Source organism: Papio anubis, chromosome 9 (assembly GCF_008728515.1).
Source record: "Papio anubis isolate 15944 chromosome 9, Panubis1.0, whole genome shotgun sequence".
NCBI classification, from domain to species: Eukaryota; Metazoa; Chordata; class Mammalia; order Primates; family Cercopithecidae; genus Papio; species Papio anubis.
Genome location: NC_044984.1, coordinates 104,724,166 through 104,743,461, shown reverse-complemented (window position 1 = coordinate 104,743,461; position 19,296 = coordinate 104,724,166). Strand labels below are relative to the sequence as shown.

Below are 19,296 nucleotides of genomic sequence, written 5' to 3'. Positions count from 1 at the left end.
TATGTATGTATATATATAAAAGAAACAGAAAGGTTTTTAATGATTCTTGGGCCTAGATAACAAGTACAGTGCAGTGTCTAATTTGATTCATTTTAATTAAAGAAGCAAAATGTGGCCCAGCATGGTGGCTCACACCTATAATGCCAGCACTTTGGGAGGCCGAGGCAGGCGGATCACCTGAGGTCAGGAGTTCAAGACCAGCATGGTGAAAGCCTGTCTCTACTAAAAATAACAAAAAAAAATAGCTGGGCATGGTGGCTCCTGCCTGTAATTCCAGCTATTTGAGAGGCTGAAGTGGGAGAATCCCTTGAATCCAGAAGGTGGAGCTTGCAGTGAGCCAGGATCGCACCATTGCACTCCAGCCTGGGCAACAGTGAGACACCATCTCAAAAAAAAAAAAAAAAAAAAAAAAGTGAGGACCTGTAGGTGTCAGTGGTAGCTTATGCCTGGGGGGCCAGGCTGGAGGGAAGGGTCGGGTGTCTACACCATGGTCCAGTCAGGGAGGAGCATGATGAGTGGGCAACATGGGGATATGCTGGGCTTCCTGGGGACTTTCCTGTGGCCCTTAGAGGATGGAGAGTGTGGAAACAGTCTGATCTCCCAGGGTTGCTAATTCTTAGAAACTTTATTGTCACATGGGAGGGGAAGAAAGGAGAGGCAGCTTTTCAGTTGCCCTCTTGGTCCTCCCTGGTTTAGCTTCTAGAGAGTATGGTATGTGCCTGTGGAGAAAAAGTGAAGGACCCGATTCCAGTGCCTTCCCCACTGGACACTAGGGTTTCAAAGATGAATCTGACAATTCCAGTCCTCGAGGATTTCACTGTCTCATAGGCAGGGCTGACATGATTCTTTACACAAATTTACTGAAGTTCTATGGATGCCAGGTACTGGGGATAGAACAGGGACTCACAGTGCAGGCAGGGCTTTGCTCACGTGGGGCTGTCATGCTGGGCTGTGAGACTGACCATGAGGAAGGAAACCTCGGAGAGAGGATGGAAAGAACAGAAAGCAGAAAAGAAATGGAGAGTGACTATGGGGCTACTTTGGGCTCTTTGTCAAAAAAGACCTTGCCTAAAAGGTGCTATTTGCCCAGTCACCTGAATGCGAAATCAGATGTGGGAACATGGGGCTCTATTCCAGGCTGCGAACTGGCAGAAGAAATGGCTCTCAGGTAGCAATGAACTTGACTTTTAACGTAAGTTTTCTAGTAATAAATAGGTTAAAAACTCCTGGGCTTTCGGTATGCTCCAAGCATGTAAGTTCTAAGCATTTTACATGTAATTCATTTCATCGTCACAAAATTATGAGGTAAATACTGTTACTACCATTTTCAGGTGAGGAACTGAAGTACAGAGGCAAGTTAACTTGCTCAAAATTATACAGCTAGTATGTATTGAAGCTGCGATTCAGATTCCAGTGCCCTTCAGTTTCTCCATTTTTAGATGCAGTGCATTGGGTTCATTCATTTACTCAAATACTGATGTTTCCTACATACCATCACTGTTACAGGCGCCAGGGGACAAAACGGGCGAAGTGCTGTCTGGCATTTACAAGGATAGGGAGACAAGCACTAAGAGTAAACTAAATACAAGAATCATAAGAACTAAGGGAAAAAGCGGGAGAGAAGGATAAGGCATGGGGCTGGAGTCGGGTGAATTGAAAACAGAATGACCAGAGGCGGCTTCACAGGAAAGGTGTTTTGTTTGTTTAAGATAGAGTCACACTCTCACCCAGGCTAGAGTGCAGCGGCACGATCTTGGCTCACCGCAAACTCCGCCTCCCAGGTTCAAGCGATTCTTCTGCCTCAGCCTCCCGAGTAGCTGGGATGCTACCACGCCCAGCTAATTTTTGTATTTTTAGTAGAGACGAGATTTCACCATCCAGGCTGGACTCCTGACTTCAGGTAATCCACCCGCCTCGGCCTCCCAAAGTGCTGGGATTACAGGCATGAGCCACTATGCCCGGCCCTGAAAAGGTGAAATTTGAAAAAAACACAAAAGAGGTGATTGATCGAAGATTCTGGAACCTCAAGACCCATCTCCATTCTGCGCGCGCCTCACGCTGCGCCACTCTGAGGGCCCCTACCTAGCGCTCTGGCGCCCCCTTTCAGATCCGCGCGGCCGCTGCAACCAGAGGCGGAACTACAAAGCCGGAAGCTTACGTCATCACCCCGCCCCTTCCGTTTCGCTTCCGCCTACCCCGCCCGGGCTGCCAGACCGGAAGCGCTCTGCTCTACCTGGTTTCTGCTCCTCTGGGTTGGAACCCGGGTGCTGCCAAGATGCCGGTGAGGGTTCGATCCATGGTGTGGGGAGACAGCGGGGATTGCGAAAAGCGGGGAGAAACCTTGTGTGTGCCGAGAGAAGCGGGCGGCGGAAGGCAGAGAGGAAGCGGGGGCCCGAGAAGGAGGGAGGCGAGGGGAGGGGACCGGTCGCTGAAGAATTGGGACAGCCCGGGGGTGCCAGTCGTGGGAGGCGGGGGCGCGGCAGGAGTGGGCCCGGGGTCCAGGGGTCCAGGGTGTGTGAGCAGGCCCTCTTCTCTCTCTCTCCGTCTACTCCTTCCGGCTCCAGCAGGGTTCCCAAAGCGTCACTACAGCGCGAAGCCAAGGGTTGCCCTTTTTATTTTTCATATTTCAAGTCCAGGGTCTAGCTTCTCCTTTTTCTGTGAGGCCCACTTCCTCCTCCGCCCCGGGGGGCAGGCTCCCTCTGCTGTTTGTCATTTGTCAGAACCCACTTCCCGGCAGCGGCGGCCACCCCGGAGCCACCTGGGTATAGGGCCCTCACAGACTCGGTCGGCGCCTGACTTCCAAAGATTTCCTTTTTCGTGTGCATCAGAGTGGGAGTAAAAATCTATGACGGTCTGGTTGTACTTAATTTCTGACAGGCAGTCTGTGGGCTAGATTTATCACCATCATGGTCTCCATTTTGCAGATTCGGGAAAAGGTGGTTCGGTTATTGTGTGATTGTTCACACTTTTTTTGTTTGTTTTTTGAGAGAGTCTCGTTCTATCGTCCAGGCTGGAGTGCAGTGAGGCGATCTCGGCTCACTACAACCTCCGCCACCCTGGTTCAAGCAGTCCTCGTGCCTCAGCCTCCTGGGTAGCTGGGATTACAGGCGCGCGCCACCACGCCCAGCTAATTTTTTGCATTTTAGTAGGGACGGGGGTTTCACCATGTTGGCTGGGCTGGGCTGGGCTGGAACTCCAGACCTCAGGTGATCCGCCCCCTCGGCCTCCCAAAGTGATGGGATTATAGACATGAGCCACCGCGCCCAGCCTGCTCACACATTATTTTTAACAAACGTTACCGAGCACCTACTGCCTGCCAGGCTCTATTTACAGCAGCAAATAAGTTCAACAAATCCCTAATCTCAAACAGTGTACGTTCAAATCGGGAGACGAGACAATAAAAGTGTAAACATAAAGGAGATACATACAGTAGTGTCAGGTAGTGACAAATGCTATAAAGAAGCTAGATGGATGGCCAGGCGCGGTGGCTCACGCCTGTAATCCCAGCACTTTGGGAGGCCTAGGCGGATGGATCACGAGGTCAGGAGTTCAAGACCAGCCTGGCCAACATGGTGAAACTCCATCTCTACTAAAAATAAAAAAATTAGCTGGGCGTAGTGGCGCGTGCCTGTAATCCCAGCTACTTGGGAGGCTGAGGCAGGAGAATCGCTTGAACCCAGGAGGTGGAGGTTGCAGTGAGCCAAGACTGCGCCACTGCACTCCAGCCTGGCCACAGAGTGAGACTCCGACCCCCCCACTCCAAAAAAAAGAAACTGGATAGGTAACAAGACAGTTTGGTGAGAGGGAAGGCAGAGGGTGCTTTAGATAAAGTATACTTTATCTATCTGATGAAAAGGAGCAAGCCATAGTTGCAAATACATATATATATAGATATATATAGATAGATAGATTTTTTTTTTTTTTTTTTTTTTTTGAGACAGGGTTATACCCTGTCTCTGAGACTGCAGTGCAGTGACACAAACTTGGCTCAGGTGATCCTCCCACCTCAGCCTCCTGAGCAGCTGGGACTACAGGTGTAGGTCACCACGCCCAGCTAAGTTTTTCTATTTTCAGTAGAGACAGGGTCTCACCATGTTGCCCAGGCTGGTCTCAAACTTCTGGGCTCAAGCAGTCCTCCTGCCTCGACCTCCCTGAGTGTTGGGATTACAGGTGTGAGCCACCTCATTCAGCCTCACAAATACATATTTTATGAATTCCGTAATTACCATTTGACTCCTGAGCTCTGGGGTACACACTTTATAAATTATCCCATCTAATCCTCATAATGACCTTGTGAAGTAGGTACCATGATTCCTATTTTACAGAAGAGGAAACGGAACCTCAGAGAAGTTAATTTGGACAAAGTTGCCTACTAATGGTAAAACCAGATTTTAAGCCAGGACTCTAGGCTGGGTACAGTGGCTTATGCCTGTAATCCCAACACTTTAGGAGGCCAAGATGGGAGGATCGCTTGAGCTCAGGAGTTTGAGACCAACCTGGGCAACATAATGAGACCCTGCCTCTACAAAAATAAGAATAAATTAACTGGATGTGGTAGTGCATCTCCTCCCAGCCTCTCAAGAGGCTGAGGTGGGAGGATCACCTGGAGCCAGGAGTTTGAGGCTGCAGTGAGCTGTGATCATGCCACTGTACTCCAGCCTGGGTGAGAGGAGACTCTGTCTCCAAAAAAAAAGGACTCTAAAGCCCTGTACTGGCTCCAGTTGCACATAGAGCACCCTGGATTCACCCTGGGTTGGTTGGTTGGTTGGTTGGTTTGAGATGGAGTCTCGCTCTGTTACCAGGCTGGAGTGCAGTGGTGCGATCTCGGCTCACTGCAACCTCTGCCTCCTGTGTTCAGGTAATTCTCATGCCTCAGCCTCCCAAGTAGCTGGGAATACAGGCATGTGCTACCACACCCGGCTAATTTTTGTATTTTTAGTAGAGATGGGGTTTCACCATGTTGGTCTGGATGGTCTCTATCTTTTGGCCTTGTGATCTGTCAGCCTCGGCCTCCCAAAGTGTTTGGATTACAGGCGTGAGCCACCGTGCCCGTCCCATCCTGTGATTATTTTTTGTCTACCTTCTCTACTCTTCAAGGACCAGGACTGTACTACTTTGTATATTACTATATCACAGTGTCTTGCACATAGAAGGTGCTTAGCAATCATTTGATGAATGAATATATGAATGGGACCCATGTTGTCGTATAAAAAGCCAGGCATCTTGTAAAAAGCAGAACTAAGAATCAGCATACAGAATGCTCTCATAAATGTGATTTTTTTCTCCCTTCCTTTAACTCACACTTACCCACTGAAGGGAATATATATCTTCTCATTTTACAAATTTGGAAACAAGCTAAGAGAAGAAGAATGATGCCTTGGTCAAAAGCATAACGCCAGGAAGTGGCAGAGCTGAAAAGATAGTGCTTGGGTCTTGGTTTAGCTGGGGGCTGGGTACCCTGATTTATATGATGTTTGCCTTTCTGTGGTGGAAATACTTTGACCAGACACCAATGTGATGTCACCAAACATAGAATTGGAAGAGATGCACAGCAGCACCCCATTATTTAGTATTTCATAATAATAACTTTAAGAACATGACAATAGGAAAATGTAATTTTTAAAAATCAGGTTATTGCCGGGCGCGGTGGCTCATGCCTGTAATCCCAGCACTTTGGGAGGCTGAGGTGGGCGGATCATGGGGTCAGGAGTTTGAGACCAGCCTGACCAACATGGTGAAACCCTGTCTCTACTAAAAATACAAAAATTAGCTGGGCGTGGTGGCTCGCACCTCTAATCCCAACTACTCAATAAGCTGGGCGGGAGAATCGCTTGAACCCAGGAGGCGGAGGTTTCAGTGAACAGAGATCGCGCCACTGCACTTCAGCCTGGGTGACAGGGCGAGACTCCGTCTCAAAAAAAAAAAAAAAAATTTAGGAAGTAGGCCAAGTGCAGTGCAGTGGCTCACGCCTGTAATCCCAACACTTTGGGAGGCCGAGGCAGGCGGATCACCTGAGGCCAGGAGTTCAACACCAGCCTGGCCAAAATGGAGAAACCCCATCTCTACCAAAACTACAAAATTAGCTGGGCGTGGTGGCACATCCCTGTAATCACAGCTACTCAGGAGGCTGAGGCAGGAGAATCGCTTGAACCCGGGAGGCAGAGGTTGCAGTGGGCCAAGGTCACGTCATTGCACTCCAGCCTGGGCAACAAGAGCAAAACTCCGTCTCAAAAAAATAAAATGTAGGCAGTAGCTGGGTGAGGTGGCTCATGCCTGTAGTCCCAGCCCTTTGGGAGGCCGAGGCAGGCATATCACTTGAGCTTAGGAGTTCAAGACCATCTTAGGCAACATGGTGAGACTCCCTCTCAAAAAAAAAAAAAAAAGAAGAAGTAGTGATGAATATTTAGGCATCATTGGTTTTAACATCATTTACTTTTTTCTTTTTTTGAGACAGAGTCTCGCTCTGTTGCCCAGGCTGGAGTGCAGTGGGATGATCTTGGTTCACTGCAGCCTTCGCCTCCTGGGTTCAAGTGATTCTCCAGCTTAGCCTCCCAAGTAGCTGGGACTACAGGCGCACACTGCCACGCCCGGCTAATTTTTTGTATTTTAGTAGAGATGGGGTTTCACTGTGTTGCCCAGGCTGGTCGCGAACTCCTGACCTCAGGCAGTCCGTCTGCCTCAGCCTCCCAAAGTGCTGGGATTACAGGCATGAGCCACCGCGCCGGCCAACATCATTTACTTAATTGTAAGTTTATATAATTTGATTTTTGAGAACAGCTGTGTTTAACAACCAGCTTGAAAAATGCCTCATAATTTAACAGTTGGTTTTCTTGAGCCAGAAAGAACCAGCTCTAGCACCTCAATGCTGCTATCCCTTCTCCCTCCCCTGATTAATCTTGGGTGGGTTACTCTTTTTTTCCTTTAAGGAAAGGTTGTTTGCCACAGTGACATTTGCTCTCTTTCTGCTTCTGTGTTCTTCCTGGGCTTGCCATTACAGGCTTACCACTCTTCTCTCATGGATCCTGACACCAAACTCATCGGAAACATGGCACTGTTACCTATTAGAAGTCAATTCAAAGGACCTGCACCCAGAGAGAGTAAGTCTAAACCCATTATTTTCAAATTTTGGCATGAAATGCCTAACAGTCTTCTAAAATGGTCAAATCAGGGAAATTCTTAGCTCAGTCTTCTCTCTCAAATTGTCCTTGTACTTTGGTAGATATTGTGGTCTAGACCTTTCAAGATAGTGGTTATATGTTGCATTTAATAGGAAATTGTATTATTTCTTCTGACTTCTCCAGGAAACTCTTTTGAGAAAATGGAGGAAATGTGCTTAATTCTGAACACTGTTTATCAGTTCTTTCAAACAAATCTAATGCTGTTACGTCTAGAATGCCACATGCCCATCCTTTCTGTTATCAACCTGGAAGAAAACAACAAATATTTTGACCTCTTCCCCGTCTAAATCTACTTCCTTTATTCATTCTTCAAGATCTTCATTTTTAGCAATACCTCAGTCTTAAATCTGAAGTATACTATGTAACATTACTTATGTCTATTCCTGCTTTTCTGAGTTTTATTTCAGAAAGCTGCAATATTTTTCAGACACTGTCTGAGACTCTTCTGACGCTTTCTGAGATGTTCTTCCAACAGTATTATTTGTATTATATTAGACACGGTTTCCCTGTACCCTGCAAGGGTCTGAACTGAATTCCATTCATGGTTTCTAAGACCATTATTATAATTATCAATTTGGTACTGATCCAATTCCCATTTCTCTGCCAGACTGTTTGACTTGACCTTTTTTTAACTTAATTTTGTTTTCAACACCATTTGAAAGCTCAGTAAACTTTATAAATATGGTGAGTCACCACAGTCTCTACTTGATTCTGAGGAAAAGGAACAAGGAAGAAGACAGCCTGAGAGAGAAGAAAAATAACATAAAAGAAAATCACAGGGCTGGGCGCGGTGGCTCACACTTGTGATCCCAGAACTTTGGGAGGCCAGGGCAAGTGGATCACTTAAGGTCAGGAGTTCGAGACCAGCCTGGCAAACATGGCAAAACCCCATCTCTACTAAAAATACAAAAATTAGCTAGGCATGGTGGTGGGCACCTGTGATCCCAGCTACTCAGGAGGCTGAGACAGGAGAATTGCTTGAACACAGTGGGTGGAGGTTGCAGTGAGCCAAGATTGCACCACTGCACTCCAGCCTGGGCGACAGAGTGAGACTCCATCTCAAAAAAAAAAAACAAAAATTACACTGCAAAGGCCAGGCGTGGTGGCTCACACCTCTAATCCCAGCACTTTGAGAGGTCGAAGTGGATGGATCACCTGAGTTCAGGAGTTCGAGACCAGCCTGAACAACGTGGAGAAACCCCGTCTCTACTAAAAATACAAAAAATTAGCCAGGTGTGGTGGCACATGCCTGTAATCCCAGCTACTTGGGAGATTGAGGCAGGAGAATCGCTTGAACCTAGGAGGTGGAGGTTGCAGTGAGCTGACCTGGGAGGTGGAGGTTGCAGTGAGCTGAGATCATGCCATTGCACTCCACCCTGGGCAACAAGAGCAAAACTCTTGTTTCAAAAGGAAAAAAAAAAACAAAAAACAAAAAAACACCTGAATTGGAATGGAGGCCTGTGCTGTGAGCTAAATAACAGTATTAATCACACTAATTCATTTATATTCAACAAATATCTATAGAATGCCTCTTATGTGCCAAGTATTCTAATTTCAGAATCCTTTGGCCTTTGCCCCCTCCTGTCATTGCATTTAGAAGAACTAGCTGGTTTTTGTAAACAATATTGAGTCCTCCAAGAAAGTTTCCTTTCACAGATAAGAAAACAGATTGCAGCCAGGCGCAGTGGCTCATGCCTATAATCCCAGCACTTTGGGAAGCCAAGATGGGCAGATTGCCTCAGGTCAGGAGTTTGAGACCAGCCTGGCCAACGTGGTGAAACTCTGTCTCTACTAAAAATACAAAAATTAGCTGACTGTGGTGGCAGGCACCTGAAGTCCCAGCTACGCAGGAGGCTGACGCAGGAGAATCGCTTGAACTCAGGAGGCGGAGGTTGCAGTGGGCCTAGATCGTGCCATGGCACTCCAGCCTGGGCAACAAAGTGAGACTCCATCTCAAAAAAAAACAGGGCCGGGCGCAGTGGCTCATGCCTGTAATCCCAGCACTTTGGGAGGCCGAGACAGGTGGATCATGAGGTCAGGAGATCAAGACCATCCTGGCTAACACAGTGAAACCCCATCTCTACTAAAAATACAAAAAATTAGGCAGGCGTAGTGGTGGGCGCCTCTAGTCCCAGCTACTCTGGAGGCTGAGGCAGGAGAATGGCATGAACCCGGGAGGTGGAGCTTGCAGTGAGCCGAGATTGCATCACTGCACTCCAGCCTGGGTGACAGAGCGAGACTCTATCTCAAAAAAAAAAAAAAAAAAATAGATTGCTAGGAACACAAGTCTAGAGTTAGAGTTCTGTTGAAATTCTTCCACAGGGCAGTGAGCTGGGATGAAGACAACTTAATTGCAGAGTATGAAAGCTTCAGGATTACTTTGCATTTCTGCTGTGTGAGAATGTTAACAGTCATAGACAAGAAGTATAAATAACTGTCTCAGCACTGCTGAAACCAGCTGCCAGATATCAAGACCCAAGGATTTTGACCTTTTTAAAATAAAAGAAAACAATAAATTGCCAAAGAAATTGTGTCACGAGATCTTTTTTTGTCAAGACAGTATTTCTGGTTTTTGTCCATCTAGAGCTACCTACAACAGCTTGTACAAGTATATTTTAAGTCATAGTTTTCATAAAAAGAAAGATGTGTATCTGAACCCCAACATGTTCTAAATAATTGAGTTTTTTTCCTGAAACTATAATATGTAAATTCAAATAAAATTATATTGAATACTTTTTATTTATTTATGTATTTTTTTTATTTTTATTTTTTTGAGACGGAGTCTTGCTCTGTCACCCAGGCTTGATGGAGTTCAGCGGCATGATCTTGGCTCACTGCAGCCTCTGCCTCCTGGGTTCAAGCAGTTCTCCTGCCTCGGCCCCCAAGTAGTTGGGATTACAGGCACATACCACCATGCCCGGCTAGTTTTTGTATTTTTAGTAGAGACAGGGTTTCTCCATGTTGGCCAGGCTGATCTCGAACTCCTGACCTCAGGAAATCCATCCGTCTCGGCCTCCCAAAGTGCTGGGACTACAGGCGTGAGCCACTGCGCCCGGCCGAATACTTTTTATTTTTAGGAAACAGTTAAAGTTAGTCTGTGTCTCAGTGTTTTTTTATAAATGCATTTAGAGACGTCATGAATAATGTTCACCAAATGCTAATGGTAGTTATTTTGGGGGAAGTGGGAATTAAGGTGACAATTAAAAAAAAATTTTTTTGGCCCGGTGCTGTGGCTTATGCCTATAATCTTAGCTACTCAGGAGGCAGGAGGATCACTTGAGGCCAGGAGTTTGAGACCAGCCTAGGCAATATAATGAGACTGCATCTCTAAAAAAAAAAATTTTTTTTTTTTTTTTTTTTTTTTTGAGACGGAGTTTCTATCTTGTCGCCCAGGCTGGAGTGCAATGCTGCAATCTTGGCTCACTGCAACCTCCACCCGCGGGTTCAAGCGATTCTCCTGCCTCAGCCTCCCAAGTAGCTGGGATTACAGGTGGCTGCCACCACGCTCGGCTAAATTTTTGTATTTTTAGTAGAGGCAGGATTTCACCATGTTGGCCAGGCTGCTGACCTCAGGTGATCCACCCGCGTCGGCCTCCCAAAGTATTGGGATTACAGGCGTGAGCCACCATGCCCAGCCATCTCTAAAAAACTTTAAAGAAAAAAATTAGCCAGTCCTCATGGTGCATGCCTATAGTCCCAGCTACCTGGGAAGCTGAAATGGGAGGATCGCTTGAGCTCAGGAGTTCAAGTCTGTGGTGAGCTATAATTGTATCACTGCACTCCAGCCTGGGTAACAGAGCAAGATCTCTCTCTAAAAAAGAAAACTGTATTGACTGAATTTCATTTTCTAATAAACGTGTGTAACTTTTACAAAAACAATAAAGCTGTAAAAATAAACCATGTACTACTTTTCTATAAATCTTTTCTAAAAACCCGGGCGCAGTGGCTCATGCCTGTAATCCCAGCACTTTGGGAGGCCGAGGTGAGCAGATCATGAGGTCAGGAGATCAAGACCATCCTGGCTAACACAGTGAAACCCCATCTCTACTAAAAATACAAAAAATTAGCCGGGCGTGGTGGCAGGCGCCTGTAGTCCCAGCTACTCGGGATACTGAGGCAGGAGAATGGTGTGAACCTGAGAGGCAGAGCTTGCAGTGAGGCGAGATTGCGCCACTGCACTCCAGCCTGGGTGACAGAGCAAGACTCTGTATCAAAAAATAAATAAATAAATAAGTATTTTCTAAAAACTTGATATTCCAATAGGATCATTTTATTTTATTCAACTCCGCAACTGTTGACAGTTGTATGTGTTTTCCCTTTATGGCTTTGATAGGTGTTATGTTTTGTATCTGGCTAATGTTCTCTGTGCTCCTTCCCTTGTGTCCTGCTTAGCAAAAGATACAGATATTGTGGATGAAGCCATCTATTACTTCAAGGCCAATGTCTTCTTCAAAAACTATGAAATTAAGGTAAATTACAGAGCTTTTAATATTTAACTTAGTTTTCTCATAGGGATAATACCAACCTTGCTATCTAAGGTTGCTATCCAAGTATCTCATAGGGATAATACCAACCTTGCTGTGAGGAGAAAATAAAATGAAATCAGCATGTAATTTTTAAATTTGAAAATAGTGCTTAATGTTAGCTTTTGTATAAATATTAGTTTCTTTTTTTTTTTTTTTTTTTTTTGAGACGGAGTCTTGCTCTGTCGCCTCAGCCTCCCGAATGCAGCTGGCCGGATCTACAGGCGCCCAGCAACCGTGCCCGGCTAATTTTTTTTTTTTTTTTGTATTTTTAGTAGAGACGAGGTTTCACCGTGGTCTCGATCTCCTGACCTTGTGATCCGCCCACCTCGGCCTCCCAAAGTGCTGGGATTACAGGCGTGAGCCACCGCGCCCGGCTTAGTTTCTTTTTTTTTTTTCCTTCAAATTCTATACCAGGGGTTGGCAAACTCTAACCTGAGGGCCACATTTGGACCACTGCCCCTTTTTGTAAATAAATCTTTATTGGTACACAGCCACCACCATTTGTTTTTATATTATCTGTAGTTACTTTCACACCAAAACAGCAGAATTGAGTAGTTGTGACAAAGACTGTATGGCCCACAAAGCCTAAAAATACTGCCTGCCTTTTACAGAGAAAGTTTGCCAACCCTTTACTAGAAATATCTTTATTTATTCAACATTAGTTAAGCAGCACCTACTGTGTGCCAGCCCTGTGTTTTGTTTTGTTTTGAGACAGGGTCTTGCTCTGTCGCCCAGGCTAGAGTGCAGTGGCACAATCACAGCTCACTATACCCTCAACCTCCTGGGCTCAGGCAGTCCTCCGGCCTCAGTCTCCTAGGTAGCTGGAACTACAGGCACGTGCCACCATGCCTGGCTAATTTTTTGTAGAGACACGGTTTCACCATGTTGCCCAGGCTTACCTTGAACTCCTGAGCTCAAGCAGTCTGCCCATCTCGCCCTCCCAAATTGCTGGGATTACAGGCATGGGCCACCACAACTAGCTAAGCCCTGTGTTTTTGTTTAGGATTAAATCCACAGCCAAGAAGTCCTATGTGCTGTGTTATTTTTTATGTACTTCTGTGTCCTGGACCTGAGATAGAGAAATGAAGACACTTGAATGACCTTAAATCTTCTTTGAACCACTCTCTCCCCTTCTGTTCTTAGTTCCTGTGAGGAGGATGGTCAGGGGAAGGTAGAAGCAGGAGACCAAAAAGGAGATGGGAAAATGAAAACCAGAAATGTTCTCTGCAATCCTGCTGTGAGAAAGTGACAAGGAATATCAGCAAATTTCCTTGATGGTATTCTAAAATATGGAATTTATTTTTTTTTTTGAGACTGAGTCTTGCTGTTGCCCAGGCTGGAGTGCAGTGCCGTGATCTCGGCTCACTGAAACCTCCGCCTCCCGGGTTCAAGCGATTCTCCTGCCTCAACCTCCCAAAGTAGCTGGAACTACAGGCATGTGGCACCACACCCGGCTAATTTTTTGTATTTTTAGTAAAGATGGGGTTTCACCATGTTGGGCAGAATGGTCTTGATACCCTGACCTCACGATCCGCCCACCTCAGCCTCCCAGTGTGCTGGGATTACAGGCATTGAGCCACCACTACCGGCCCTAAAATATGGAATTTCAACCCCTCCTTGCCAAACTCTGAACTTCTGGAATCAAATGGGGTGTGAATTATTTAATTGTAGACTCTTGGTGTACAAATTGTAGTCTAAACATTCTGTGATGGTAACAGAATGTTTTCTATATCTAATGTGTGGGTCGTTTGTAATAGTTATAAATGTTATAATTCTCTGGGCACATCGCTTGAGTTCAGGAGTTCGAGACCGGCCTGGGCAACATGACAAACTCCCATCTCTACAAAAAATACAAAAATTAGTGCATGGTGGCTCACGCCTGTAATCCCAACACTTGGGAGGCTGAGGCGGGTGGATCACATGATGCCAGGAGTTTGAGACCAGCCCAGCAAACAAGGTGAAACCCCATCTCTACCAAAAATATAAAAATTAGCCAGGTGTAGTAGTGCGTGCCTGTAATCCCAGCTACTCGGGAGGCTGAAGCACAAGAATTGCTTGAACCCAGGAGGTGATGGTTGCAGTGAGCCGAGATCACACCACTGCACTCAGCCTGGGTGACAGAGCAAGACTGTCTCAAAACAATAATAATAATTCAGCTACATTTCATTCATTCCCAGATACTATATTGTCTTAAAAATAGGAAAATGTGGCTGGGCACAGTGCCTCTGTAATTTGGGAGGCAGAGGCGGGTGGATCACCTGAGGTCGGGAGCTCGAGACCAGCCTGACCAACATGGAGAAACCCCGTCTCTACTAAAAATACAAAATTAGCCAGGCATGGTGGCATGTGCCTATAATCCCAGCTACTCGGGAGGCTGAGGCAGGAGAATCGTTTGAACCCAGGAGGCAGAGGTTGTGGTGAGCCGATATCGCGCCATTGCACTCCAGCCTGGGCAGTAAGAGCAAAACTCTGTCTCAAAAAAAAAATAGGGAAATGATGTGGTTTGGGGGTAATTTATTTGTTTGTTTGTTTTTGTTTTGAGACAGAGCCTCACGGCCGGACGCGGTGGCTCAAGCCTGTAATCCCAGCACTTTGGGAGGCCGAGACGGGTGGATCACGAGGTCAGGAGATCGAGACCATCCTGGCTAACACGCTGAAACCCCGTCTGTACTAAAAAATACAAAAAACTAGCCGGGCGAGGTGGCGGGCGCCTGTAGTCCCAGTTACTTGGGAGGCTGAGGCGGGAGAATGGCGTGAACCCGCAAGGCGGAGCTTACAGTGAGCTGAGATCCGGACACTGCACTCCAGCCTGGGCCACAGAGCGAGACTCCAACTCAAAAAAAAAAGAAAAAAAAGAAAAGAGACAGAGCTTCACTCTGTCACCAGGCTGGAGTGCAATGGCGTGATCTCGGCTCACTGCAACCCTCAACTCCCGGGTTCAAGCGGTTCTCCTGCCTCAGCCTCCCGAGTAGCTGGGATTACAGGCACACACCACCACGCCAAATACAAAATTTTTGTATTTTTTTAGTAGAGATAGGGTCTCACCATGTTGGTCAGGATGGTCTCAATCTCCTGAGCTCGTGATCCACCCGCCTTGGCCTTACAAAGTGCTGGGATTACAGGCGTGGGCCACTGCACCCAGCCTTTTTTTTTTTTTATTTGAGACAGAGTCTTGCTCTGTTGCCCAGGCTGGAGTGCAGTGGTACAGTCTTGACTCATTGCAACCTCTGCCTCCTAGGTTCAAGCGATTCTCTGGCCTCAGCCTCCCTAGCAGCTGGAATTACAGGCGCACGCCACCATGCCTGGCTAATTTTTGTAGTTTTAGTAGAGACGGGGTTTCGCCATGTTGGCCAGGCTGGTCTCGAACTCCTGACCTCAAATGATCTGCCCACCTTGGCCTCCCAAAGTGCTGGGATTACAGGCATGAGCCACTGCCCTTGGCCTGGGGCCAGTTTTTTGACTATAAATTGTTTTTTTTTTTTTTTAATTGTTTTTGAGACAGGTTCTCACTCTGTCACCCGGGCTGGAGTGCAGTGGCACCATCACAGCTCACTGCAACTTTGACCTCTTGGGTTTAGGTGATCCCCTCACCTCAGCCTCTGAGTAGCTGGGACTACAGGTGTGTGCCATCATGCCCAGCTACTTTTTGCATTTTTTATAGAGATGGTGTTTGCCCAGGCTGGTCTCAAATTCCTGGGCTCAAGCAATCCACCCACCTCAGCCTCCCAAAGTGCTGGGATTACAGGTGTAAGCCACTGCACCTGGCCTAAATTTGTGTAAAATTTGACCCAAAGTCCATGCCACATTTGATCAACTTTCATTTGTCTTCTCCACATTTTCTTTTTGGTTAAGTCAAGACATTGACATTATGGAGTTCTTTGGGAGCAAGTCAAATGTGAAATAGTTGCTTCCTCTTTTAGAGTAATAAATATTTCTGTTCTCAGCAGAGACCCTGAAGTGAAAGGGTTTTTAAAGATTAGCCAACCATATGGAGCAGCTCAGGCTTTCCAGGCAGCCTTGTTACTTCTCCTTCCTACACAGTGAAGGGCTGTTGACACAGATCCTTGGGAACCGCGGGGCAAGGGGAGCCAAGAAAAACAAGAGAGAGCAGCCACTCAGACAAGCGTAGTGGCTCATGCCTGTAATCCCAGCACTTTGGGAGGCTGAGGTGGGCAGATCACTTGAGGTCAGAAGTTTGAGACCAACCTGGCCAACATGATGAAACCCCGTCTCTCCTAAAAATAGAAAAATTAGCCAGGCATGGTGGTGGGCACCTGTAATCCCAGCTACTTGGGAGGCTGAGGCAGGAAAATTGCTTGAACCTGGGAGGTGGAGGTTGCAGTGAGCCGAGATTGTGCCACTGCACTCCAGCCTGGGCAATAGAGCAAGACTCCGTCTCAAAAAAACAAAACAAAACAAAAAAGAGCAGCCGCACAGCTCAGAGTGGGGCTTGTGCCTTCCTCCCAGGGACAAATGGAAAAGGAGACTGAGGAGACTGTGCGTTTGGAGAATGGGAGTTTTGATGTGATAGTGGCTGTCCTACCACTGCATCCAGTAGATAATCAGAAGACAAAGATGGAATTCATTCATTGCATATCATTGTTATGTTTTGATAACTGTTTTTAAGTCTTCTTTTTCTCCCTGTAGAATGAAGCTGATAGGACCTTAATATATATAACTCTCTATATTTCTGAATGTCTGAAGAAACTCCAAAAGGTAATTAAACTTGGATGATTATATATCAGGAAAACAAATTGCTGAGAGGCATTTACCCTCCCAGTCATCTGGGATTTGTTGAGACTTTAAAGACAAGTAGAAAATATTTCCTCTGACTTACAGCATGGACTTAAGAGAAAATTTTGAGGCCGGGCGCGGTGGCTCAAGCCTGTAATCCCAGCACTTTGGGAGGCCGAGACGGGCGGATCACGAGGTCAGGAGTTCGAGACCATCCTGGCTAACACGGTGAAACCCCGTCTCTACTAAAAAATACAAAAAACTAGCCGGGAGAGGTGGTGGGCGCCTGTAGTCCCAGCTACTCAGGAGGCTGAGGCAGGAGAATGGCGTAAAAACCCGGGAGGCGGAGCTTGCAATGAGCTGAGATCCGGCCACTGCACTCCAGCCTGGGCGACACAGCGAGACTCCGTCTCAAAAAAAAAAAAAAAAGAAAATTTTGAATTTAGTTCTCTGAACTTGTAGTATAATTGACTGACACAAAGTTAAAAGTAGTGATGTTTTAAGCCTTTGCATATATTTTCTCAAGACAGAAATCTTGACAGAGAAATTCCTTTTAATCCCTTGGCTCAAGGGTTCTTAACCTGGGGTGCAAGGATGGAATTCTTTTCCCTGTAAAATGTGTGTGTGTGTGTGTGTGTGTGTGTGTATATATATATATATATTTTTTTTTTTTTTTTTTTCAGTGCAATTCCAAAAGCCAAGGTGAGAAAGAAATGTATACATTGGGAATCACTAATTTTCCCATTCCTGGAGAGCCTGGTTTTCCACTTAACGCAATTTATGCCAAACCTGCAAACAAACAGGAAGATGGTAAGAACAGGTCTCTATCCTCTCTCTATGGCACAAGAAGATTTTCTCCATTTGACTTCCTACCACCCCTCCTTTTCTTGCCTTGATTCATATACAGATTGAGAGTGAAATCATAGGAAGTACATTATCTTATTAGTCACTCTCACAAACAATTCTTGGCAACAAGGATGACATGCAGAAAATCTTTTGAACAAAAACAAATGTAGTTATAAAACTCTTTGGACTGTCATTTCTATTTCATATCCTGTTAGAATGTATAAAAATGTATTACCACAGTGAGCATACAGACCTGCAACCAGTACATTTGGGATGTATTTGCAAATACAGTTTTTTAAAATTGTTCTGTTTTAGAAGTGATGAGAGCCTATTTACAACAGCTAAGGCAAGAGACTGGACTGAGACTTTGTGAGAAAGTTTTTGACCCTCAGAATGATAAACCTAGCAAGGTAAGACCCTCTTCTTGCCTGCTTAATTGGTAAATCACCTTTTATCCAATAGCCACCATTGAACACACTAAGGTCTTCCATTGCAAGAATATTTTTAATTTCTGCGTTGCAGTGTTGCTTAACTTCCGGTATGTGTCTAGTATGTAATATGAGTTCACTGAATCACACTAAATAATGAATTGCAGGCCGGGCACAGTGGCTCACGCCTGTAATCCCAACACTTTGGGAGGACGAGGCAGTGGATCACTTGAGGTCAGGAGTTCGAGACTACCTGGCCAACATGGTGAAACCCCATCTCTTTTAAAAATATAAAAAATCAGCCAGGCATGATGGCGCACTCCTGTCATCCCAGCTACTCGGGAGGCTGAGACGAGAGTCGCTTGAACCCAGGAAGTGGAGGTTGCAGTGAGCCAAGATCATGCCATTGCACTCCAGCCTGAATGACAGAGTGAGACTTTGTCTAAAAAGAGTTTATGGCCAGGCAAAAAGAGTTTATGGCCAGGCGCGGTGGCTCACGCCTGTAATCCCAGCACTTTAGGAGGCCGAGGCAGGCGGATCACGAGGTCAGGAGATCAAGACCATCCTGGCTAACACAGTGAGACCCCATCTCTACTAAAAAATACAAAAAATTAGCCAGGCACGGTGGCGGGCGCCTATAGTCCCAGCTACTGGGGAGGCTGAGGCAGGAGAATGACATGAACCCAGGAGGCAGAGCTTGCAGTGAGCCAAGATCGCGCCACTGCCCTCCAGCCTGGGCAACAGAGCTAGACTCCATCTCAAAAAAAAAAAAAAAAGTTTATAAGAGATTTCAAACTGATATGAAATTTTATTATTAAATAAATGCGAATTCTATTGTAATTTGACCCCCACTATTCATTCTGTGTTGTCCCCTCTTGTTAGTGGTGGACTTGCTTTGTGAAGAGACAGTTCATGAACAAGAGTCTTTCAGGACCTGGACAGTGAAGGGAACCCAGGCAGCCACCGTCTCCAGAGCCCTGGGCAGCATTTTCCAGCGAGATGTACACAATCTTTTGCCTTTATTTCGTAAAGTTTTATACAGAAGAGAGAAGAGCATGTCTTTACTTGAAAAACTCTTGATCAGTAATTTGGGTGGGAGAAAAGAAAATGGGTTATCAAGGGTGATTTGAAGTTTTCTGCAGCATTAAGCTGGCACTTAATAAGAATAAGTCATAATAAAGAAATTTCTGACATTCCATGTAAGAAAAATTTTATTGCCTGTCTTTGACATTCACTTACAATTTGTTTTAAGATAAAATTCACATTCCATAGTACCCTTTTAAAGTGTACAATTCACTTTTTTTAGTATATACATGAAGTTTTGCAACCATCACCACTAAATCCAGAGCATTTTCATCACCCCAGTGTAATGAACCTGCACACTTTAGCAGCCACCCCACCCCACATTCCTCCCCAAGCCCCTGTCCTTCCCACTCTCCTCCCAGTATTTTTTTTTTTTTTTGAGACGGAGTCTCGCTCTGTCGCCCAGGCTGGAGTGCAGTGGCCCGATCTCGGCTCACTGCAAGCTCCGCCTCCCGGGTTTACGGCATTCTCCTGCCTCAGCCTCCCGAGTAGCTGGGACTA

General features: G+C 46.0%; 1 protein-coding gene across 2 annotated transcripts; it reads left to right on the top strand.

Moving 5' to 3' along the window:
• The first annotated feature begins 2,118 nt into the window (after window positions 1–2,118).
• On the top strand, window positions 2,119–18,921 carry ARPC3 (actin related protein 2/3 complex subunit 3). Of its 2 annotated transcripts, XM_003907151.4 has the most exons (7): window positions 2,119–2,281; window positions 6,998–7,097; window positions 11,571–11,647; window positions 16,352–16,420; window positions 17,122–17,248; window positions 17,600–17,694; window positions 18,595–18,921. In XM_003907151.4, the coding sequence occupies exons 1-7, from the start codon at window positions 2,276–2,278 to the stop codon at window positions 18,655–18,657; spliced, it is 537 nt and encodes a 178-aa protein (XP_003907200.1). In that variant the 5' UTR covers window positions 2,119–2,275; the 3' UTR covers window positions 18,658–18,921. The 2 variants fall into 2 exon arrangements, with proteins under 2 accessions (XP_003907200.1, XP_009179973.1); XM_009181709.1 differs by lacking the exon at window positions 16,352–16,420.
• Window positions 18,922–19,296: the final 375 nt, after the last annotated feature.

Bases quoted from the DNA above. Each gene is read 5' to 3' on its own strand.
- ARPC3 (XM_003907151.4), top strand. The intron at 17,249-17,599 runs GTAAGAACAGGT...GTTCTGTTTTAG, and splicing joins TGCAAACAAACAGGAAGATG to AAGTGATGAGAGCCTATTTA. The intron at 17,695-18,594 runs GTAAGACCCTCT...CCCTCTTGTTAG, and splicing joins AGAATGATAAACCTAGCAAG to TGGTGGACTTGCTTTGTGAA.